We start from the raw sequence: 25,760 nt of genomic DNA on the forward strand, positions 1-25,760 counted from the left end.
CTAGACTACAATTGTTGAACTATATTCTATAAATTCATTTTTATCTTCAATACTTGTGAATGTATTTGATTATGATATAATAGAAAAGCTTAAGTTGGTATAATTTCTGTGAAACATATCACATATTTTAGAATTGCTTTTTTTTCTTTTTTCTTTTGTCACACAAACGTATCTTGAAAAATATCCTATTACAATTTGAATGGAGGAAAATGACTCTACAAAGATCTCTATTTAAACATCTCTTCTATTAATTTTCTTATTGATCCAGCTTAAGAAGGATAATATAACTAAATGAACATTTGTAATAGACTGTAAAACTAACCTTTACCGCTCTTGAATGATAAAGTTGGAATCGTTTCTACTTTAAACTAAAAAATTCAAATTCGGCAAATAGTATAATTTACTTTAATCATATCCCATTCTTGACCCATTTTTGTTATGCCAAACCAAATAAGTGTTAGATCGAAATAATATGGTGCAGGCGGAAGATAACAATGAGACCTACATTAATTTACTATAAAAGAAAAGGAACTTATATTGAGAGAGAAAAAATCTCCCCCTAAAAAAATTGTCTAAAAGGCTACATTGTGGATATTATTATTGTTGTGAGAAACAAAAATACTCAATTTATAAAAGTGTAAAACTTCTCTTTCAAAAAAAGGATAAGGCATATTAGGGAGACTTATTTTTTTTAGAATTCTTTTTCTCTTCTTCAAGAAAGAAGTCCTAATAGATTAAAAATTCAGGGCAAAAACAATAAGACGACCTAAATTGGAACCAAAGTCTTCAAAAATCTCTCTTTACGGATTCTTTTTTTTTCCTTGTTCCATATTCGGTACTTGGTTTAGGATCGTGATGAAAAATTTCGCTTTGGGGATCAAAGCGCTCCCTATAAAAAAAACGACTTCATTTTACTAATTACTTATAGCTCTCTACTTCATAGTTAAATTGGAGTTTGTTATAGAATTTTCATGAAATACTCATCATTCATCAATACCTTAAAATGGTTTTCGAGAATGTTGTTTCGGAGTAAAATTCTTTTCTGATTCAATATTTCTTGTTCACACCACGGAATCAATTGTACATTTCTATTAATGAATATGGAAATTTTTTTTTTTTCATTTTTTTTTTTGGCACATATGATATATATATACAGTTTAACCCGTTGGAACTACAGTGCATCAGCGTCTTATGAGAGTTAGCAGATCTCTCTTTAAAAGATGCAGAAAATATCAAACAACCATGCCTTCAGCTAAATTCTGAAATGGAACGAAATCCTAGTTTTCTTTTTAACAAAAAAAAATTAAAAGAAGAATTAGCTTAATAAGGAACTGATTAAATTCAAAACCTAAAAGAAAAATATATATCACCCAAACCAAATATCAACAAAAATTTTTTTTATTAAATGTCCCATAGTAATAGGACGTTGACGCCTGACGTAATGGGTAAACGAAATAAATTGTAGAAACCCTACGAAGGTTGTGGGAAGATGTTATGTATTTAATTTCGATAGAAAAATACTTTATAACATGTTGCCCACTTGTGAATTATACGGAGCCAAGTATTTAATAGGAAGACCAAGTCCAATTTCCATTTAAGGATTACTTATTTTTTTCCAAAATAAACTTTATATATTCCAATCGATATAAAATATTAGAAATCACAATTCTAATGGTTTTCAGATATTTAACAAATATCTATAATAAATAATTGAATTTTGATTTTCAACCTCTAAAGAAATTCCATTGACAAGAACAAGAATAAGGGAAAGCATTGCTACTAACTGTATATGGCCCGTTATTTACTAGTGCCATTACTATCTTTAAAAGTGTGAACAACTTAACGTGCTACTTGTCCCACAAGAATAAGAAAAATAATATAGTAAAGATGTGTGTATAGGTCAAAGTTGAGCTCGACTACAACTTGGTAGATTAAGCTTGGAACGTGGGGATCAAGGACTGAAGATCGACCTCGAGTCCCACCGAGTTAGAACCCGAGGTCACATAGACTGCCTTCCATGAACATTGAGTCCGGTGTCGACCTTAGCCATGACCGAGCTCGGTGAAACATTATTGAAATAACTAATAGAAGACCGAAATATCCGTGACCAGTCGGATATTACAGCGGAAATCTCGGCACGAATCAATAAGGAACCGGCAATCAGCGAATCAAGAGATCTTTTATCTTTTATATAATTGTACCTAAAGTAGAATTCCTGTACTATATAAAGAGAGGTTTGATTATTCATTGGACACATTGTAACACGCATCCCAAAATAATTTTTTTTTTTTTTAAGTTCTTATAATTCTCTTGTTGTTCTCTTCTGATATCAATTAAAGCACTTTTGACTCGAGAGTGGCTAACCTTCCAAGGCTAAGACTATCCAACTTGCGTGGTTTGCAGTTACTTTTCCATTGCTTATTTCAATTGCAATATGATTTATCATTTTGTATCAAGTTAAATCTCGTATCCTTAAAACCACTTACAAATTCAATTGTTATCCGATTTTAAGGGTAAACAGTTTGGCGCCCACTGTGGGGCTAAGGATAATAGTGGTTATTTGATATAAATCTCCATAACATACACTACTTTACACTTGTTCTTTGAAGTGTCTCTAATTTCAGGTTAAAATTCGAAATATCGAACTCTCAATCAGCACCCCTATATGTTGACAACGAGTCCGGTCATCATGGAAAAAATAACAACATAGCGACCGATGACGAAGTACCGCCCGTTGATCCCATCGGAATTTCGGTCGCATACTTGATTGACGTTAATTCACATGTGGCTATCGACGCGAACTTGCCTACTGACCCCGAGAATAGCGTCTGTGGTGGAGCCTGATCGATAACTCAAAACACACAAAACATTGGAGGAGACGGGATCAGTTTACGGGTGATCTTCGAAATGCTGCAGGCTCAACAGAAGGCGATAGCTTAGTTACATAACCAAAGTCGTGCACCAAGCAGGGTTGAACCCGATCACAGAAAGGTCAAATGGGCATGAATCGGGGACTAACCCCGAGATCATAAAGATGCTCGAAGAGCTAACAAAACGGATAGAATCAGGGGAGAAGAAAATCGAAGTTAATGACAAAAAGGTGGATACCTACAATTCTAGGGTAGATCAAATCCCACGAGCACCGCCAATATTGAAAGGCCTGGATTCCAAGAAGTTCGGGCAAAAACCTTTTTCCTCCGAGCGCGGCTCCGAAGCCGAAGTCACCCGCAGGGATGAACCGGTCACAGAAAGGTCAAATAGGCATGAATCGGGGACTAACCCTGAGATCATAAAGATGCTCAAAGAGCTAACAAAACGGATAGAATCAGGGGAGAAGAAAATTAAAGCTAATGACAAAAAGATGGAGACCTACAATTCCACGGTAGACCAGATCCTAGGAGCACCGCCAATATTGAAAGGCCTGGATTCTAAGAAGTTCGTGCAAAAACCGTTTCCTCCAAGCGCAGCTCCGAAGACGATCCCTAAGAAATTCTGCATGCCCGAGATTGCTAAGTATAACGGAACAACCGACCCAAATGAGCATGTAACCTCTTACACATGTGCCATCAAGGGAAACGACTTGGAGGATGATGAGATCGAATCTATCCTGTTGAAGAAGTTCGGAGAGACCATGTCAAAAGGGGCTATGATATGGTATCACAACTTACCTCCTAATTATATTGATTCGTTTGCTATGCTTACGGATTCTTTCATGAAAGCACACACCGGGGCCATCAAGGTCGAAACCAGGAAATTAGACCATTTCAAAGTAAAACAGAAGGATAAGGAGATGCTCAGAGAGTTCGTGTTCCCGGTTTCAAATGGAACGAATGGACCTGCCACTTGTCACTGATGATTGGGCCGTTTAGGCATTCACCCAGGGGCTCAATGTTCGAAGTTCGGTGGCTTCACAGTAGTTGAAACAAAACCTGATAGAATATCCGGCCGTTAGCTGGGTCGACGTACATAACCGGTATCAATCAAAGATCAGAGTGGAAGATGATCAACTCGGTCCCCCTTCGGGGTCTGTTTATCCCGTCAGAAACATCGACAGAGTCAAGAGAGACATCAATCGTGAACCGAGACCAACAGGGATTGGTACCAGCCATATAATAAAAACCGAAGAAGTAGTGGGTCCGAGCGGAACTCTATGAGAAACTAAAGGAGAAGTGACAGAGGTCAGAGCAACCGGGGACTCATGAGCAAAAACAGCTACCGCCGGGCCTAAAGAAGCATCGAGGTTATCGGAATACAACTTTAATGTCGATGTTACCGCCATTGTATCAGTTATCGGACGCATCAAAGATACCAAATGGCCTCGACCTCTATAATCTGATCCAACCCAAAGGGATCCTAACCAGATATGTAAATATCACGGCACTCACGGCCACAGAACGGAGGATTGCCGACAGCTGAGAGAGGAAGTAGCACGACTATTCAACAGTGGGCATCTATGAGAATTCCTGAGCAACCGAGCCAAGAATCATTTCAGGAATAGGGAGTCTAATAAACAGATAGAACAAGAAGAATTTCAACACGTCATTAATATGATCATTGGTGGAGTCGATATCCCTCAAGGTCTGATGTTGAAGCGCACCAAAGTATCCATCACAAGGGAAAAACGGACTCGAGATTATATACCAGAAGGAACCTTGTCTTTCAACAACGAGGACGCAGAAGGGATCGTGCAGCCCCACAATGATGCACTAGTGATATCTGTACTCATAAATAAATGTCGAGTAAGCGTGTGTTAATTGATCTAGGTATCTCGGCCAAAATCATCCGATCGAGGGTGTAGAGCAGCTCGGTCTACAAGATCAAATCGTGCCTGCAATCCGAATTCTGAATGGATTCAACATGGCATGTGAAACCACTAAAGGTGAGATAACATTACCGGTGAACACCATCAGGACCATCCAGGAAGCTAAGATTTATGTAATCGAAGGAGATATGAGATACAATGCTTTCTTCGGAAGGCTATGGATCCACAACATGAGGGCAGTACCATCGACTCTGCACCAAGCGTTAAAATTCCCAACACTAGGCGGAATTAAAACAATCTACGGAGAGCAGCCAGCCGCAAAAGAGATGTTTGCGGTCGAAGAGGCGATTCCGATATCCATACTTGCAACGACAAAGGGGGGAGTTTGGTCAGAAAGCCAGAAACTAAATAGCAATTACTGACACCAGCTCCGACCCAACTGGAGAAACAGGGGACTGATGAAGACGATGATTATGACTACGGGGTACCCAGGCCTTTTATAGTCCCCGATGATTCCGACGCCACTAAATCGACGGTCGAGGAGCTGGAACAGGTCATATTGGTCGAGCACCTACCCGATCGAAAGGTATACCTGGGCAAGGGATTAAATCCTGAGCTTAGGAAAAAACTCATTCAGTTTCTTATAGCTAACATAGATTGTTTCGCTTGGTCCCACCTTGACATGACAAGGATCCCGCTGGAGATAACCACTCATAAGCTAAGCCTGGACCCGAAATCCCATCCGGTGAAGCAGAAGAGGAGACCCAGTCTGAGATCAAACATGCTTTCATTCAGGACGAGGTATCTAAACACCTTAAAATAGGTTCCATTCGGGAGGTTAAATACCCAGATTGGTTATCAAACGTAGTGGTAGTCCCTGAAAAAGGGAATAAATTAAGAATGTGTGTAGACTATAAGGATGTGAACAAGGCATGTCCCAAGGACTTTTTCCCTTTGCCTAACATCGATCACATGATCGATGTCACGACCGGCCACGAGATCCTCAATTTTGTCGATAGAATGCCTATTCCAGGTACAACCAAATATGGATGGACCCGGGTGACCAGGAAAAAACTTCCTTCATCACTAAATATGGTACCTACTACTATAATGTGATGCCATTCAGGTTAAAAAACGTCGGTGCCACTTACCAACGCCTAATAAATCAAATGTTCGAGGAACAAATAGGAAAATCAATGGAGGTTTATATTGACGATATATTGGTTAAGTCCCTGCGAGCAGAGGACTATTTAAAATATTTACAGGAAACATTCAGCATATGGAAGAAATACAATATAAAGCTAAACCCGAAGAAATGTGCGTTTGGAGTTGGGTCAGGTAAATTCCTCGTATTCATGGTATCCAATCGGGGAATCGAGATCAACCCCGACAAGATCAAAGCGATCAAAGATATCACGGTTGTGGACAACGTGAAGGTCGTGCAAAGATTAACCGGGTGTAAAGCCGCCCTTGGGCGATTCATCTCGAGGTCCTCAGACAAGAGCCACCGTTTCTTCACACTATTGAAAAAGAAGAATAACTTCTCATGGACCCCGGAGTGCCAACAGGCCTTTGAGGAACTCAAGCGATATCTATCGAGCCCACCGCTACTCCACACGCTGAAAATACACGAACAACTATACTTGTACTTGGCAGTATCGGAGATAGCGGTAAGTGGAGTCTTGGTCCGGGAAGAGCAAGGTACGCAATTTCCAATTTACTATGTTAGCAGGACCCTAAGTGAGGCTGAAACTAGGTATCCTCACTTAGAAAAGCTAGCGCTCGCTTTGGTAAGCGCCTCTAGAAAGCTAAAACCATACTTCCAGTGTCACCCCATATGTGTCGTGACTATTTACCATTGAGGAATATTATGCATAAGCTCGAGCTCTCAGGCCGGTTGGCCAAATGGGCGGTTGAAATCAGTGGGTACGATATTGAATATTGACCCCGGACCGCCATTAAGTCCCAAATTTTGGCAGACTTTATAGCCGACTTTACGCCGGCCCTAATACCTGAGGTCGAAAGAGAGTTATTAATCAACTCAGGGACCTCCTCGGGAATCTGGACCATCTTTACGGACAGCGCCTCGAACGTAAAAGGGTCCAGACTTAGCATCGTATTGAAGCCACCAACAGGCAATGTAGTTAGACAATCTATTAGCACTGTGAAATTTACTAACAATGAGGCCGAATATGAGGCCATGATTGTAGGTCTTGAACTAGCCAAAAGCTTGGGGGCATAGGTAATTGAAGCTAAGTGCGACTCCCTCCTTGTGGTAAACCAAGTTAATGGGACGTTCGAGGTCAAAGAAGAACGAATGCAAAGGTACCTGGATAAATTGCAGGTAACATTGCATCGATTCAAAGAATAAACTTTGCAATACATACCTCGAGATCAAAATAGTGAGGCCGATGCCCTCGCTAACCTGGGGTCATCGGTCGAGGATGACGAGTTCAATTCGATGGCAGTTGTATAACTTATGAGATCGGTAGTGGAAGAAGGTCATGCCGAGATTAACTTAACGAGCCTAACTTAGGACTGGAGAAATAAATATATAGAATACCTAAAGACCAAATAACTGCCATCGGATCCAAAGAAATCGAGGGCCCTACGTACAAAGGCAGCGCGGTTTAGCCTATCCGAAGACGAAACCTTGTTCAGAAAGACATTCGATGGCCCACTCGCAATATGCCTAGGACCAGGGGACACCGAGTACGTTTTGAGGGAAATCCACGAAGGCACTTGTGGAAATCATTCAGGCACCGAATCATTGGTTCGAAAAGTTATCACAGCCGGCTATTACTGGATCGATATGGAAAAGGACGCAAAGGAGTTCGTATAAAAATATGATGAATGTCATAGATACGCTCCGATGATTCATTATCCCGGGGAGCTGCTGCATTCAGTTTTGTCACCACGGTCGTTCATGAAGTGGGGAATGGATATTGTCGGCCTCCTTCCATGGGCACCCGGTAAGGCTCAATTTATATTGTTTATGACTGACTATTTTTCTAAGTGGGTGGAAGCCCATGCATATGAAAAGGTCAGGGAGAAAGAAATCATCGACTTCATTTGGGATCATATCATATGCCGATTCGGAATGCCGACCGAGATCGTGTGCGACAACGGGAAACAATTCATCGGCAACAAGATAAGCAAATTTCTTGAAGATCATAAGATTAAAAGGATCTTATCAACACCCTACCACCCCAGTGGGAACGGGCAAGCAGAATCGACCAACAAAACCATACTCTAAAACCTCATAAAGTGGTTAACTGACTCCAAAGAAAGATGGAAGGAAATCCTTCCCGAAGTCTTATGGGCATACCGAACGACCTCGAAGTCCAGTACCGGGGCCACCCCGTTCTCACTATTCTACGGTGCTGAAGCTCTAGTTCTGGTCGATGTCGGAGAGCCAAGTCTCAGGTTCCGATATGCAACTGAGGAATTGAAAGACGAAGCTATGATTACGAGCCTAAATTTATTGGATGAAAGGCGCGAATCAGCCCTTGTCCGGTCGGTCGCCCAAAAGCAGCGGATCGAGAGATATTACAATCTAAGGACCGACCTTCGACACTTCAATGTCGGGGACTTGGTACTAAGGAAGGTTACACTAGACACCTGAAACCCGAACGAAGGGAAGTTGGGGCCAAACTAGGAAGGCCCTTATCAAATTATCGAGGTCACCAGTAAAGGATCGTACAAACTCGGAACGATGAATGGTGAGCAACTACTGAACAACTGGAACACAGCTCACTTGAAGTGATATTATTGCTAAGGTATAATCCCATTCATTTTCTTTTATTTATTTACATTCCGAACTAACACTTGCAGGGAATCATCAAAGAACGATACAACCTTTAGGCCTGAAAGCACGCATTGCACTCATTTTCCCTTGAACCGGTTTTGTCCCAAATGGGTTTTCCGGCAAGGTTTTTAATAAGGCAACAAGTAAATCGTGCTAATTTAAAATTGAAGGCCGGTTATGAACTGGTATCGAAGACCACAACAGTATTCGAGGCCTCTCTTCGATCGGCCCCGAAACTGGGGGCATAACCCTCAGATAACAACTTTAGCAAGGAAGAAAACTTTATGATTCAATAGTCTCGGCTCGATCGGTAGGATTTGTTGTAAGGGTCAAACGGTCAAATAAACCGTGCACGCATTGACTGCTCGAGACCTGGCACAAAGCTTGTACACATATGTAACTATTACGCACAAGAATAAAGTCTCTATCTTGCGGATAAATATCTTGTCCCTTAAAAAAAATTCTTTTTCGTGAAGGAAATTCCTACATATGATCCCCTAAAGGTATCGAGCCCAAAGGCCGCCTTAACCGGGTTCAAACGATCACCCCAATCAGGGACTGCCGTTCAAAAACAAACTTGGACGGCTTGGGATATCGAAGCCCGAGGGCGCAAGAGCTATTAGGTGACGCCCGAACTAAAAAGGCTACGGCCATACTAAAACGGCTCGGACACGTCCGAGACCCGTAACAAAAACAAGGCCTTCAAAAAAAAAATTAACCGATTCTAAAAGGCTACCCTCGGCAAAATACAATCTAAAAAGTCATAAGTACTTTGGGTAAAAAGGTTCTCGATCATGTCGAACCCCCATTCGAACCTCCGGACATGACCTAACTATTCTATGCTAAGGCATTTCGACCTTTGCAAACATAAAGAATAAAGCAAAGGAAAACAGAATATATAAACTGCCGAAGGGGAAAACAAGCCTCATATATTATATACAATCATTACAAAGGCCAAATGGACCTAACAAAAATACAAAAGTACACGAGTATAAAAAACAAAAAAGAAAAAAAATTACAAAGGCGTCTAAACAGCCTGGTCTTCTTCGCCCTCGGTTCCATCGGAACCTTCGGAGTCTTCTTCTTTTTCTTCGGGGCAGGCCAACTTCTTGGCCTCGACCTCGAGCCCCTTAGCCGTCTCGATCTCGATCGATAGATCAAAACCCCGAGCATAGATCTCCTCGAGGGCCTCTCTCCGTAACCACCGCTTCTCGTATTCAACGATATCTTTTAAGTGGTCCTAGGCCGCCTCGGCATCGGCCTTATATTAGTCCACCATCTTGTCGGCATCAGCCTTAACCACCACGATCGCTAACTTGGTCGTTTCAAGTTCCATAACCATATTTTCTCGATCAGAGGCAACCGAACTTAGCCGAGACTGGAGCTCTTCAATCCTTTTAACCTGCATCTCGGCCCTTTCCTTTGCTGCTCAAAGCTGGACCTCAGCCGAAGTCAGTTGCACCCGAGTAGCCTCCTTTTCTGAGGCCAGACGATCTATCCTAGCCCTCCATTCATCGGTCTCGGCCTTGACAGCGTCTCAACTCAAAGTTGGTCTATTCGGTTAATTTTCTATTGGACCTGCGGATTCTGATGATTAGTCACCGATCCTAGATCATCGTCACTAACCTCAAATATTTTTACCTGCTCGACCAAATCGGCATGATCCTTTCGAGCCACCTCGAGCTCAGCTCGGAGGCTCTTAGCCTCCCCCTCACGCTGCTCACTAAGAAGTTTGTAGGAATCTCTTCTCAGTGAGCCCTCGGACCTCGGCCTCAAAGTTGTTTCAGCTCATCCCTGTATTGGAGAAAAACCTCATGGTGAAGCACCGAGGACTACAAACACGAAGATAAAATGTTAGAGCTATCTACAAAATAGCCTAAGTACAAATTGAAAACCATTAAGGAATGCTTAAAGTTACCCGATTTAATGCCTATTGCACTTCGTTGAATAGGCACGGTGCATCCACCTCGTTTATCTTGGCCTCATCATCCTCGGTTATCAGACACTGAAGATAACTAGACACCCCTACAGGGATCCACACTCGGGGCAGGGAATTGGTTGACCAGTTTGGGACTCGAGGAAGGTCCACTTGCTCCCAAAGATGGGCTTTTCCTCGGTATCTCTAAATCTCTCAACCTGGTGACACCCTCCGTAGCCATAGAGTCCACTCTATCAACGAAGCCGCGGAAGGGATCATCCGCTCCGAGGACTCCCTCATTGGGACGTTCTTTCACCGTCTTAGCCTTATTGTACATGGACTCAGTGAACGAAGGTGACTCGGTGATCTCTATCACACTGAGTGCTTTCTTCGGTGCACTGCCCACATCCCGGGAAGCTTCGGTCTCGGCCTCCTCCTCGACCTCCCTAGCTCAATGAAGATCGGCATCGCCTCCCTCTGGTTTGGAGGCCCTTTTCCCTTCGAGTCATGTCGACACTCGGGATACTAGATTAAAGGTTACCCCCTCTTGTTCTTCTTCAGATTCATCCCTCAGCTGATAGAGGGAATACAAAGGTGGTGCTCGAGCGCTGGTGCTTTCTTTAGACTTGTGCACCAGCCTTCTCTTTATTTTCTTTTTCTACGAGCTCGGAGAACTCAGAGCCCTTTTTCTCTTCCTTTCTTCACCCTATTTCGGAGTATGGTACTCGGTGGGGAAATCATCACTACCGGATGCGGGCCTCATTTGGACATCCTTAGGCAAACATGTAAAAAGAAATAAAACAAGTAAGGTCTTAATAATGCAAAGGGGAAACCAAATATCACTTATGAAAAAGATCCCACCGTGCGAACGGGCCTCCCATCGGCCCTTTGAAAGCTCGTGCCACGAGCGCTCGGAATAAGGCCTTTGCGATACAATGCCCTCGACCCACTCCTTGAGTCGAGGAATTGCGTTCGGGATCTAGGCAACAGCTGCACCGTCATAAAACACCGATAAGAAAGAAGAAAAGGGCGATAAATAAAACCTTGAAAGCAAAATTATATACTTACGTTTCATGTTCCACTTCTCAGGGAATGGCATGTACTCAGCCGGGATCAAGTCTGAGGTCCTCACTCAGATGAAACGACCTAGCCATCCTCGATCCCTATCTTCATTGATACTCGAGAACGCAGCTTTACTAGCCCGACGGGCAAGCTTGATCAGTCCTCCCCGGTAGAGTCGGGGATTGTGTAAATACATAAGGTGGTCGATCGTGAAAGGGCACTCTTCGATCTTGCTCACAAAAAAATGGAGGAGGATTACGATCCTCCAGGAAGAAGGGTGAATCTGGCCGAGTGTTACCTCGTATCTCTTGCAGAAGTCGATGATGATCGGGTTCAAGGAACCCAACGTGAAGGGATAAGTGAAAATATTTACAAATCCCTCGATGCGGGTGGTGATGGCTTCGTCAGGTTCAGGAACCACCACATATTTGTCAGCCCAGTTGCAATCCTTTTTGACTTCAAAGAGAACATCCTTGGTGATCGAGCAGATGTACCTCGAGATGCCTGGTACGTAAGAAGGTTTTTCAACCTTGAAATTGGCATTGACCGAGCACCCCCCGGGAATAAATATTTTTAGAGGAGGCTTCGGTGCCGGTTCCTCGACAGCAGTGAGCGAGACGGTTTCCTCGATAGCCGGCCGCGAGGAAGAGGGAGTTTCTTTTTGAGGAACAGATTTTGAAGTCTTCGCCATTTATTTGAAAAATGAAGGAAAAAGAGGAAGTTAGAAGAATATGCTTGATGGTTTGGGATAAAGAACAGAAGTTCTTATAAAAGGATTTTAGAGTAACCAGAAAATTAATGCTTGGAAGTGTTGAAATTTCTATGGTACGAGGGCAAATGGTTTGAAAGTAAAGTTTGAATGAACTAATGAGAGGGTATTTATAGTTTCTTAGTGACTGTTCACATCTGGGAGTGGCCGACCGACAACTGACAGGCATTTAATGCTATTAAGACTTGATTGACGAGATGTTTCGACTGTTTTGTCGTTTCTATCACAAGATATCGAAGTCAGGATCGAAAGTTCATGTTGTTTCTCATCGTCTATTCTTCAAAAAATGAGGGGACTATCTGTATACGGTCGAAGTTGAGCTAGACTACAACTTAGTAGATTAGGCTTGGAATGTAGCGACCAAGGACTGAAGATCGACCTCGAGTCCCACCGAGCTAGAACCCAAGGTCAGAAAGCCAGCCTTCGAGGAACATTGAGTCCGGTGTCAACCTTATCCTCGAACGAGCTCGGTGAAACATTGTTGAGATAACTAACAGAAGACCAAAATATTCGTGACTGGTCGTATATTACGGCGGGAATCTCGACACGAATCAATAAGGAACCGGCAATCAGCGAATCAAGAGATCTTTTATCTTTTATAGAATTGTACCTAAAGTAGAATTCCTCTACTATATAAAAGGGAGGGGGGGATTTGATTATTCATTGGACATATTGTAATACGCATCCCAAAGTAATATATTATTATTCTCTTTAAGTTCTTATAATTTTCTTGTTATTCTGTTCTGGTATCAATTAAAGCACTTTTGGCTCGAAGGTGGCTAACCTTCCAAGACTATCCAACTTGCGTGGTTTGCATTTACTTTTCCATTGCTTATTTCAATTGCAATCTGATTTATCATTTTGTATCAAGTTAAATCACGTATTCTTAAAACCACTAACAAATTCAATTGTTATCCAATTTTGAGGGTAAACAATGTACAAATTTAATTCTGAAATAAAGATGTAAGGTTAGGGCATGTTGTTATTGTCTCATATTTCAATTTCAATCAAAAGGTCACTTGAACAAAGTGATTTTGTAATTAGATATTTCTAGTTTTAAAAGATACTCATTGAACCCAAATATAATCATTCATAGTCATACTTGCGTATGTCTCATAGCGAGTTTAACGTGTAATGAGCAGAATTAGGGTAAAAACTTACTCGCATCGAGTATTTAAACCAATTCAATAGATGCATGACATGCGTTTAGCGCATGGCTTCAAGCACTTGACCATGGTAAATTATATGCATTCTCACCTCATTGAATCACTTAACCATGATGAATTAACATGGTTTAGTGTAAATATCCGTACGAGTATTTCGTGTAAATACTCGTGCGGGTAAGTATTTAACCAGAACTGATAACAACACTTTTTTATAGATGTTTTTAACTACCCCTTCCGTTCACTTTTTGTTGTCAGTATTCTAAAAATAATTTTTTATTTTTACTTGTCACTTTTCGCATATCAAGAGAAAAATATATTTATTTTTTTTGTTTTACCCTTAGCATTAATTATTTATTCCAAATTATTTTTCAAATTCATTAAGACTATACACCAATTAATATGGGTATATATCATGATAAATTATATATTTTATTTATTATTTTTTAAGGGCAAAAAAATTAAAATGGAAAATTAAAAATGAACGGAGGGAGTGTTTTGGTTTAAATTTGCACGTGGAGGAAAATGAAAAGTAAGTTGCCGTACATAGCTCAAGGACAGAGCAGTATATGTGGACTGTAGTACCTCCAATACACTGAAGTCTTTAGTTGACTTAGACACTCGACGTATTAATAGGTCAAGGAAATTAATAGAGATTACCCTATGAGTTGCCCAATTGAGAAATCTATAGCCAAGTATTGTATTATAGCCAACGATGCATGTCAAAGACCAAGTCCAACTTCCATAATTAAAGGGGATCAATTTAACATCATGATATGTGGTACAAGTTTGTCTTGCAAAGAAATTAAATTAACCAACTTCAGCTTTTTGATAATTTTCTCACATGAACAAGAATTAGGGAAAGCATGGTTACTATTTGTGTCTGGCCAGTGGCGAAATTAGTATTTTCACTAAGGTGTCTCAAAATATAAAGAGTAAATTCACGAAAAAGTCAATAAATATCAATATGTAATATTTATACATAAAAAAAATTAACTAATTGTATAATATAATTTTTCAAAGAAGAAGTGCCAGCTGACACCCTTTCACCCCTTAGTACATGTGGCTCTACCAATTATTTATTGGTGCCATTACCACCTTTACTCTAGTGAATAGCTTTATATATCATGATCCAAAAGGAGAAAAGAAGAAAAAATCGTAAATATCTGCAAGTTTCTAGAACAACATCTACCCTTCAATATCTAGTTAGTTGGTCTGCCTTAAAAAGCATTAATTCCATTTAGAAAGAATATTTGCAATTTTTTATTATAAATAAAGTATGTATGGGTCGTTGTGGTCTTATAAAGAGATCATTTGTTAGCAAAGTGATTTAGTAGTTAAACATTTGTACTTAGAAAGATTTTCATTGTTTCCTAAGTAAACTTGCAGGGAGGAATAATGTCTTTCTAAGACATCATTAGATAAACTATTCGAGAACAAATTTCCAGTGGATTGTATAACAACAACAACAACAATAAAAATATAATAAGCCAAGTATAATTTCACAAGTAATGTGTAGGGAGAATAATGTGTACGTAGACCTTACTCTTACCTTGAAACGATTTCTGATGGATGGTCTTTTGAAAAAAATAAAATCACTTTATAGTAGGACACAGTTCTATTAGCTAGTCTTCATTCACACTAGCGGCCTTTCTTTTCATTATATCCTTTAGTACATTTAATTTTCTTCCCCACATAGTCCTTTTTCCACAATAATGGTTCTAACCAAAACAAGGGGCAAAATTAAGTTTAGCAGTGTGACCCAAAAAGACTCCTTCCAACATATGCACAAGAGTTCTTGATTGATTTTGCAAGTGGAGGAAAATAAAGTCATGAATGTGAAATTGTGAATAGCTCAAGGACAAAGCACAATATATAGACAATAACACCAAAACACAAAAGCTCATCAAATTCACTTTCCAAATACATCATCAGTTTGCAGTCATGGGATTCTTGAAAATCCTTCTATTCTGCATCTTTTGCACTTTCCTATGGCCTAGTATTCAGAGTGATTTAGAGACTTATATAGTCCAAGTTGAACCACCAGAAAGCCAAATTTCTACTCAATCATCATCATTGGATTTAGAGAGCTATTACCATTCTTTTTTGCCTAAAACTACATCAATTAGCTCAAGTGAAAATGAAGAGCCAAGAATGATCTATTCCTATCACAATGTGATGAAAGGCTTTGCAGCCAGATTAACTGCAGCACAAGTTAAGGAAATGGAGAAGAAACAAGGCTTTGTTTCTGCACAGCCAAAGAGGATATTGCCCTTGCACACTACTCATACTCCAAGCTTTCTTGGTTTGCAACAGAACATGGGTTTGTGGAAGGATGCCAACTATGGAAAAGGCGTGATCATCGGAGTTTTGGACACTGGAATTTTCCCTGACCATCCTTCATTTAGCGACGTTGGGATGCCTCCCCCGCCTGCTAAGTGGAAGGGACTTTGTGAGTCCAATTTCACGACAAAGTGTAACAACAAGCTCATAGGACTCAGGTCTTACCAACTTGCTAATAGTTCCCCAATAGATGATGATGGACATGGTACACACACAGCGGGCACAGCCGCAGGAGCCTTTGTGAATGGTGCCAATGTCTTTGGGAATGCCAATGGCACAGCAGTTGGTGTTGCCCCTCTTGCACACATAGCCATATATAAGGTATGCATTTCTGATGGTTGTGCTGATGTTGATATTTTAGCTGCCATGGATGCAGCTATAGATGATGGTGTAGATATCCTTTCAATATCCATTGGTGGAAGTCGTTCGAGTCCTTTCCATAATGACCCTATTGCTCTTGGGGCGTACAGTGCAACAGAAAGAGGTATTCTTGTTAGTTGTTCTGCAGGCAATAATGGTCCATTCAGTGGATCTGTAGCAAATGACGCGCCATGGATTCTCACAGTAGGCGCTAGCACTCATGATAGAAAACTAAAGGCCACTGTTAAGCTTGGAAATAAAGAGGAATTTGAAGGAGAATCTGCTTATCGTCCAAAGAATTCCAACTCAACATTCTTCACTTTATTTGATGCTGGAAAGAATGCAAGTGATGAATTTGAGGCCCCTTATTGCAAACCAGGGTCACTTACTGAACCTGCTATAAGAGGAAAGATAGCCTTGTGCCTGGTTGGTGGTGGCGTTCGCAGGGTTGATAAAGGACAATCTGTAAAAGATGCTGGAGGTGTTGGCATGATTATCATCAATGAACCGGATGATGGTGTCACTAAATCAGCTGATGCGCTTGTGCTTCCATCGTTAGATGTTTCAGATACAAATGGAACGAAAATTCAGGCCTATATGAACTCAACATCAAACCCTGTCGCTACAATCACGTTCCAAGGGACGATAATTGGTGAAAAAAATGCTCCTATAGTTGCTTCATTTTCTTCTCGCGGTCCAAGTGTAGCTAGTCCTGGTATCTTGAAACCTGACATTATTGGTCCTGGTGTTAACATCCTTGCTGCTTGGCCTACCTCCGTGGATGACAACAAAAACACAAAATATACATTCAATGTGATATCTGGAACCTCAATGTCTTGCCCTCACCTTAGCGGCGTAGCAGCTTTGCTGAAGAGTGCACATCCTAATTGGTCTCCTGCTGCTATTAAGTCCGCAATCATGACAACCGCTGATACATTAAACCTAGCCAAGAATCCAATACTAGATGAAAAGCTGATTCCTGCTGATATCTTTGCCATTGGTGCAGGACATGTTAATCCATCGAGAGCAAATGATCCAGGATTAATTTATGATACACCATTTGAGGACTATGTATCTTATTTATGTGGTTTGAACTACACAAATCGAGAGGTAGGTAACTTGTTACAACACAAGGTGGATTGCTCAAAAGTGAAAATTATTCCTGAAGCACAAGTAAATTATCCTTCATTTTCCATCAAACTTGGATCAACTCCTCAGACATATACCAGAACTGTGACCAACGTTGGTGACGCTACATCATCTTATAAGGTGGAAATAGTTTCTCCAAAAGGAGTTTTCGTGAATGTTAATCCCACCCAGCTAAATTTCTCCAAGTTGAACCAGAAGTTAACATACCAAGTGACCTTTTCCAAGACAACCAATAACTCAAACACTGATGATGTTGTTCAGGGATTCTTGAAATGGACTTCTAATAGGCACTCTGTGAGAAGTCCAATTGCAGCTGTGCTGGTCTAGTGAAACTACAAGATTGGCATTCTAGTTTTCTTTTCTTTTTCCCTTCTCTTTTTCTGTTTTTGGGTTACGTGAGCAACAGACTTATATTAATGCTCTCTTTATTTTCATCCAAGTTCGCAACTGAATGATAGCATATCCTCTTTGATAGAAGTGAGGATTTAAAGAGTTGAAGTGGATTTGACAACCTAAAAACAAATTAAATGGCTAAAGATTGTGTCTATGTCAGGGTAAAGAAGCTCCCGAGTCCTTCCTCGAGTAGTCACAGGCTCACAGCACAAGAATTATAATTTGGATCAGCTGTTATATGTTAAAAAAGGCTCCAATTCAAGGATGTTTTAACAAATAGAAGATAGACTTTCCAATGTAAAAGAGACCAACTTTGCTAGCATGATCTAACCTAAAGGGGAGGCCATTGGAAAATAATGAAACTACACATCGCATGTTTAAAATGGAAATAAACATATAAGAGTATAAAGAAAATACTGAAAATGCTATACAGACAAAAGATTACTCTGGCACAATATCAATGTCACCATTCACTTTGACATAGAGAGACATGAATCTCGACATGTCTAACAATGGCTGATTTTAGGTGTACAGTATTATGTTAGTGACGAGCAAGGACTGTAGGTAGTTAGGATTGACTTCAAAAAATGAAGATATATATAATTTTGGAAAAATATTGTTGGCTTGAAGCTTTTTTTGTTGAGAGTTGAATTTAAATAAAACTTCCACATCTCAAATTCCTTTTCATTTGCTACTTATAAGAACTATATATAAAGTAGGCTCAACATAATGCTGGAGTTAACAAGTTACTGAAGAACTTCACAAATATTCTTGAAAGTCAACCTTCTAATTCTGAATTTGCTGTCCTTTCATTATGTCGACAGGAGCTCCAAAGTGCCAAACCACAAATCTAGGAGTCAACTTGGCTTTTGCATCATGGCCAATTAAAGAACCAAACGCTTATTTAGCATTGCACATTTCCAATGTCATTATTTGTCCGGAAAAGTCAGTTACATACTCTGGTAAATCAACTTGACATTATAAGAAAAGATAAAAAATAAAAAAAAAGCATACATATTTATTATAATAGTGTCAGTCTAGTTAAGAAAATAAATAAAAGAATTACAAAAAAATACACGTGATTTCACGCCATACCAAAAACTGGTCCATGATAGAATTCGAGGGTCCACCAAACTATATTGAGAATCAAGTTCTCTATTTGTTTCCATAGATTACACAATCACAGCAGAAAGTAAATAACACTGAGAGTTTTTACGTGAAAAATTCCCAATTCAACGGGATTAAAAAATACGATCTACTCTTTTAGGATTTCAATTTCACTACTGAGCAACTTTAGATTACAACATATACAACATATGAATTCACCTCTTAATCCCTCACTAACTTGTAACATACTATTACAAACCACTTTGTAATAACTCTATTACAAAGACTTTACAACTCGACTAACTCTAGCCAAGACACAAACACAAGGGTTTATGATTTACAAAGGGTTTCCTATGGAATACTTCTAAACAAGCTAAGTAGGAATTACAATTGAAGAACTATTATAAAGTTATAACTCAACTAAGGACATATAATAACTTAATATGGGGAAATGGTCCTAGCAGTATTGTTCTTTTGTTCTTGGTGCACTTGAGAATCATTTTCTTAATGATCAATCACACAAAGTATTTTTTTTCTTCAAATTCTCTAAGTGTTCGAGTCATTTGTTTTACCTTACTTGATGTTAATAATGCATTTGTGACATCACTAGGATGATGTAAGCAAGGTAGGTAAAAGACACTCCCCATAAAGTTGATTGTGTCCTAATTCTAGGTAAAATTACTTTAATCAACACTAGGTGTCCTAATTCACCATAATTAATTAGGTGGCGACTCTTTAACTTTAATTTAATTCAGAATTGCCTAATATGTTGTACCTCTACTTTAACCAGTTTAAAAAAGGGTATAATTGATAGAACTTTCCCTTTTTGGAATGTCTCCATTCCTGCGAACCATCTTCTGGAATCTTCTTGTCAAGTGAGCTATATCACCATCCTCACCACTTGAATCATTGCTCTCTGTCTTGAGGATCAGAATCTTCTCCCTTTTGGGTTCTCTTCTTTCATTGTCCTTCTTCTTCTTCTTCTTCTTCTTCTTCTTCTTCATTTCATATGTTTTCAGATTGCCGACAAGCTCATCAATAGTTAGCTCCTACAAGTCCTTCGCCTCTGTAATAGCGTTCACTTTGCTTTTCCAAGAACTGGGCAGCACACTAAGGATTTTTCTGACAAGCTTGTTTCTTGGAATAATTTCACTAAAAGAGTGAAGCTCATTAATGATAGAGGTGAACTGAGTATGCATATCTTGGATGGATTCATCGTCTTGCTGTAATACCCCGAAAAATTTCAAAGTAATTAAGTGTAAGGTCTCGTAAAAATTGCAAAGAAAATAATATTTCATGGTGCCGGACTAGGCTTACGTGTTTGAGGATTGTAGAAATTCTTCTTTTTGGGTTGAACAATGCACGAAAAAGTACATTTCTGCGGTCCATTATGCGACTGCAGAATCACTCTGCGGACCGCATAATGGTCGCAGAGTGAGGCAGTTAATTGGGTCAGTTGGAAGCAACTATGCGGTCGACTATGCGACCGCATAACTGTTATGCGGTGCATTATGCGATCGCATAACAGTTATGCAGACCGCATAGTGACCGCATACACAGACAGTTCTTTTGACTATTTTGTAACCAACTATGCGACCGATATGCGGTCCGCATATTGGTTATGCGATCGCATACCTTGTTCCGGAGCTCCATTTTTAGGTTTTTAAAAACCCGACCCTATTTCGTTAAATACACTCTTTGGGTCATTTTTGAACTATTATCTGACATTTTAGAGTGAGAGAGGGTGACCTAGAGTGAGAAGGTGTTCTATAATATTTGTCCTTCAAATCTTGCCCAAGTTTTGGAAGATTAAGAAGGGAAACTCACTAGGTCTTCATCCTAGAGGTAATATTCTACACTCTAACCCTCAATTTCAAATTTTGTGTAAAAATAGATAATAAGAAAGATAATTTCTGGGCAAGAGGACTGGTTATTTTACATGCATATGTTATCAAAGGATGTAGAAAGATTGTTGAGCTAAAAATGGTAAAGATTGGGTTGTGGGATGATGGAATCCTCCATAAAAAGGGCCTTGAAACCTTGTGCACACCTAGTGTTTGATAAAATGCTCAAATGAGCTAGAACCATGATCATCTTCCTAATTTTGATTTAATTTGTTATATTTCTAAAATAGATTGAAGTTGCTAATAATTCCGGAACATTTAGAGTGCAAGGAAGCTCAATTGAGGTATGTTGGCTAAACACTTCTTTAAGAGTTGGAATTCTCATTATCCTTGTAAGTTCCGAGATGTTAATTATAAATCGAGTATTCCGATAAGTTTTGTGATGAAAATATATGTTCAATTCGTATTTCAAATGCTCTTATCATATTGCATTATAAATTGAGAATGTGTCCCAAACTATGGATTACGTATCCTCATGTTATAACTTCTAGTCGAGATTTATGTGAAAGTTATTATGCCAAGTTATGTAGAGATTGCGATTGTGATACACCTCCACCCGCATACATTGGGATAAAGCGGCATGACTGCTTTGTGCGGGGATTATGGTATAGAGATTATGATTGTGACACACCTCCACCCACATATATATTGGGGTGAGGCGGCATGACCGCTTTGTGTAGGGATTATGATACTGTGGGACTGCACCTCCACCCGCTTACATTGAAGTGAGGTGGTACGACCGCTTTGTGTATGGTTTTGGTATTGTTGTGGCACCACCATCCCCATACATTGGGATGTAGCGGTATAGCCTCTTTGTGTAGGTTCTTGGTATTGTGGTTATACATCCACCCGCATACATTGAGGTGAGGCGGCAGGGTCGCTTGATTAGAGTTGTAGAATTGTACGTACACCTCCACCTGCATACATCGGGTGAGGCGGCGGGGCCGCTTTGTGTGAAGATGGTTATAGAGGATCTCATCTTAAATCCTATAAATGTTGTTGATAGATTTTAATAAGCTTGCTATGGTTGAGACGGTTATCTATATTATTCTATTGCCGCACTGGTTCATCATAATTATCTTGTATTTTTAAATTCTTAAATTGGTGTTTAGTTTCCATACTAGTACTATTCGACGGTACTAACGTCCCTTTTGCCGGGGGCACTGCATTTTTAAATGGATGCAGGTGGTTCCACAGCAGGAGACATTAATCAGTGATAGCAGTATACCTTCTTCCCAGCTGACTTGGTGAGCCCCACTTTATCCCGGGGTCATGTATTTCTTTGTACTTTATGTATTTGGTTTGAGGTATAGCCAGGGCCATGTTGCCGGCATTATCATTGTACTCTTCTTCATCTATAGAGGCTCCGTAGACATAGTATGGGTTGTGTATTGGTGCTGGGAAAGACAAACTAAGCTATGTTGTGGTTGTATTACTGGTCCATTTGAGACTTTAAAAATGGTGAAACTTATGGTAAGAAATTGGTAATTGCAGACATGGCTACTTTATTGTTTAATTAAGGAAAACATATATTCTCTTTATTCATGAATGAGTTTGGGTAGAAGGAATCTAACAGGCTTGCTCGGTCGGATTCACTCGATTGAGCGTCGGTCGCGCTCCTCGGTTTTGGGCGTGACAAACTTGGTATCAGAATCTAAGGTTTTAAAGTGTCCTAGGATGTCTTTGAGCAGTGTCTAGTAGAGTCTTTATTATTGGTGTGTTGTCGACCACATCTATAATTAGGATGCTATATGGGCATTTAGGAATAATACCTTTCTTTCATGTTCATGATCGTGCGATAAAGCTGGTTGTAAGATTGTTCCTCATTTAACTCCTGCATTGCTCTAATTTTCAGTAGATGGCACCTAAGAAGAAGGCAAGAACTGGCCAAAGAGCCAATGTCACCCCAGGAGTGACAGTTGACCCTATAATTGATGATGCGGATGAGCACCCGAGGAGTGAGAATATTCCTCCAGTTACTATACTGTCTGACTCTACTAAAACTGATCAGACCGCACCTGTCCCTACACCTACAAAAGGTGCAACAGTTCCTCCAACTGATATTCCAGTTCCACCTCCACCTCCAGCTTCCGATTCTGGTGTGTCTGATATTGATATTAGGGGAGCCATACAAATGTTGACACAGTTAGTGGCTTCTCAGGCCCATAGATAGAGTGTTGGGCCTGCTTCTTCCAGTCATCCAGGGGAATCTGCTAGTTCCAAGGTGAACAAGTTTCTTCAATTAGATCCTCCAGTGTTTACTGGTACTGATCTCGAGGAGGACCCCCAGGACTTCATTGATGAGATGCACAAAACTCTCTGGGTTATGCATGCTACAGAGACGGAGGGAGTAGAGTTGGCCCCTTACCGCCTGAAAGGGGTGGCCTACTTTTGGTTTGAGTTGTGGGAGGAATCCCGTGAGGAGGGAAGCCCTCCGGCAAGGTGGGGTGAGTTCACAGATGCCTTTATGGATAATTTCTTGCCTGCCGAAACTAAGGCAGCTCGTGCCGTTGAGTTTGAAAGCCTAAAACAGGGTAGTATGAATGTCTGGGAGTACCATATGGAGTTTGCGCGCCTGTCCAAGTATGCTATTCACATGTTGCCCACTATAGAGGCTAGAGTGCACCGGTTTGTACAGGGCCTTAGACCCTTAGTTATCAATGAGGCCTCTAGAGCTGCCTTGAATTCCGATATGAACTATGGTAAGATGGTGGCATTTGCTCAAGCCACAGAGACCCGCAAATTGAAGAATAGAATGGAGCGTCAGAGTAGCAGCAAGGCCCGGTCCGCGGGCAACTTTGGTGGTTCTTCTGGTGGTAGTGGTGGTAGGTCAGCATTCAGGGGAGTGTCATCAGGACCATCCCAATTATTCGCCCAGTCTTCGATAGGTGCACAGTCATCTGGACCCATTCAGGGCAACAGGGGACCCCACCAGTAGGGTCGGCCCGACAGAAGGTTTCAGCAGCGGAGGCTTCCATGCCCTAAGTGTGGGAGGATGCACTTTGGGTCCTGTTTCATGGACCTACTGGTATGCTATGGGTGTGGTTTGCGGGGTCACATTCAGAGAGATTGCCACTTGTCCCTCCGAAATATGGGCAGAGGCACGGCACAACCAGCTAATTCTGCAGCTACTACATCCACAGCACCTCCAACTCGAGGCACCCCAGCACCTGCAGGGCGTGGTGTAGCTAGAGGTGGTGCACATAATTCGGGAGGACCCAACAGATTTTATGCTATGCGGATACGTCGGGAATCAGAGGCTTTTCCAGATGTTGTCACAGGTATATTGACTGTCCAATCTCATGATGTATATGCTCTTATTGATCCCGGTTCCACTTTGTCATATGTCACTCCTTATGTTGCTATGGAATTTGGGATAGAACCAAAACAGCTTCATGAGCCGTTATTTGTATCTACTCCGGTTGGTGAGTTTATTTTGGCCACGTGGGTTTATAGGGATTGTTTTGTCACGTTGCGTGGTCGGGACACCGTGGCCGATCTTATTGAATTGAGAATGGTCGATTTTGATGTGATAATGGGGATGGATTGGCTTTATTTATGTTTTGCCAAGCTTGATTGCCGAACCAGAACTGTTAGGTTCGAATTTTCAAATGAGCCAGTTATTGAGTGGAAGGGTGATGATGTAGTGCCGAAGGGTAGGTTTATTTCTTACCTTAAGGCCATAAAGATGATCAACAAGGGATGTATTTACCATTTGGTCCGGGTTACAGACACCGATGCCGATGCAGCTACACTTGAGTCCGTGCTTGTTGTGAATGAACTTCCGGGAGTCTTTCCGGATGAACTCCCTGGGATCCCACCAGACAGGGAGATTGATTTTGGGATTGATGTGATGCCAGACACACGTCTTATATCTATTCCACCCTACAGAATGGCACCGACAGAATTGAAGGAGCTAAAGGAACAATTGAAAGATTTGTTAGAAAAGGGTTTCATCCGACCTAGTGTGTCACCTTGGGGCACAGCTGTTCTCTTTGTAAGAAAGAAAGATGGGTCACTACGTATGTGTATTGACTATCGACAGCTTAATAAGGTCACAATCAAGAATAAGTACCCACTGCCAAGGATAGATGACTTGTTTGATCAATTGCAAGGTGCAAGGTACTTCTCCAAAATTGATTTATGATCCGGGTATCACCAATTGAAGATCAGGGAGCGGGATATTCTGAAAACAACTTTTAGGAACCGGTATGGGCATTTTGAATTTTTGGTGATGTCTTTTAGGCTAACAAATGCCCCGGCAGCCTTCATGGATCTTATGAATCGAGTTTTTAAGCCATTCCTCGACTCTTTTGTGATAGTGTTTATTGACGATATTCTTATATATTCACAAAGTCGAGAAGATCATGCCGATTATCTCACGGTAGTTCTGCAAACTCTGCATCAGCACCAGTTATATGCAAAGTTTTCAAAGTGTGAATTTTGGCTTGAATCAGTCATATTCTTGGGTCATGTAGTTTTTAGTGAGGGAATTAAGGTTGATCCTCAGAAAATTTCAGTTGTGAAGAATTGGCCGAGGCCTACGACTCCAACAGAGATTCGCAGTTTCTTAGGCTTAGCTGGGTATTACAGAAAGTTTGTGGAGGGGTTTTCTACTCTTGCCTCTCCATTGACTAAATTGAAGCAGAAGGCAATTAAGTTCCAATGGCCAGATGCTTGTGAAAGGAGTTTCCAGGAATTAAAAGCAAGATTGACTACGGCGCCGGTGTTGACTCTACCAGAAGGTATAGATGGATTTGTGGTATATTGTGATGCTTCAAGAATCGGGCTTGGGTGTGTATTAATGCAACATGGGAAGGTGATAGCTTATGCTTCTAGGCAACTAAAGAATCATGAAAAGAACTATCCAACACATGATTTAGAACTTGTGGCAGTGGTATTTGCATTGAAAATTTGGCGTCATTATTTATATGGGGTCCATGTGAATATATTCACGGACCATAAGAGCCTTCAATATATTTTCAAACAGAAGGAATTGAATATAAGGCAGAGAAGATGGCT

General features: G+C 40.7%; 1 protein-coding gene across 1 annotated transcript; it reads left to right on the forward strand.

The window, feature by feature from the left end:
- The first annotated feature begins 15,194 nt into the window (after nt 1-15,194).
- LOC107813232 (subtilisin-like protease 4) lies at nt 15,195-17,766 on the forward strand. The gene has a single exon (XM_016638473.2). The coding sequence runs from the start codon at nt 15,427-15,429 to the stop codon at nt 17,659-17,661; it is 2,235 nt and encodes a 744-aa protein (XP_016493959.2). The 5' UTR covers nt 15,195-15,426; the 3' UTR covers nt 17,662-17,766.
- Nucleotides 17,767-25,760: the final 7,994 nt, after the last annotated feature.

Source organism: Nicotiana tabacum, chromosome 23, assembly GCF_000715075.1.
Source record: "Nicotiana tabacum cultivar K326 chromosome 23, ASM71507v2, whole genome shotgun sequence".
NCBI lineage: Eukaryota > Viridiplantae > Streptophyta > Magnoliopsida > Solanales > Solanaceae > Nicotiana > Nicotiana tabacum.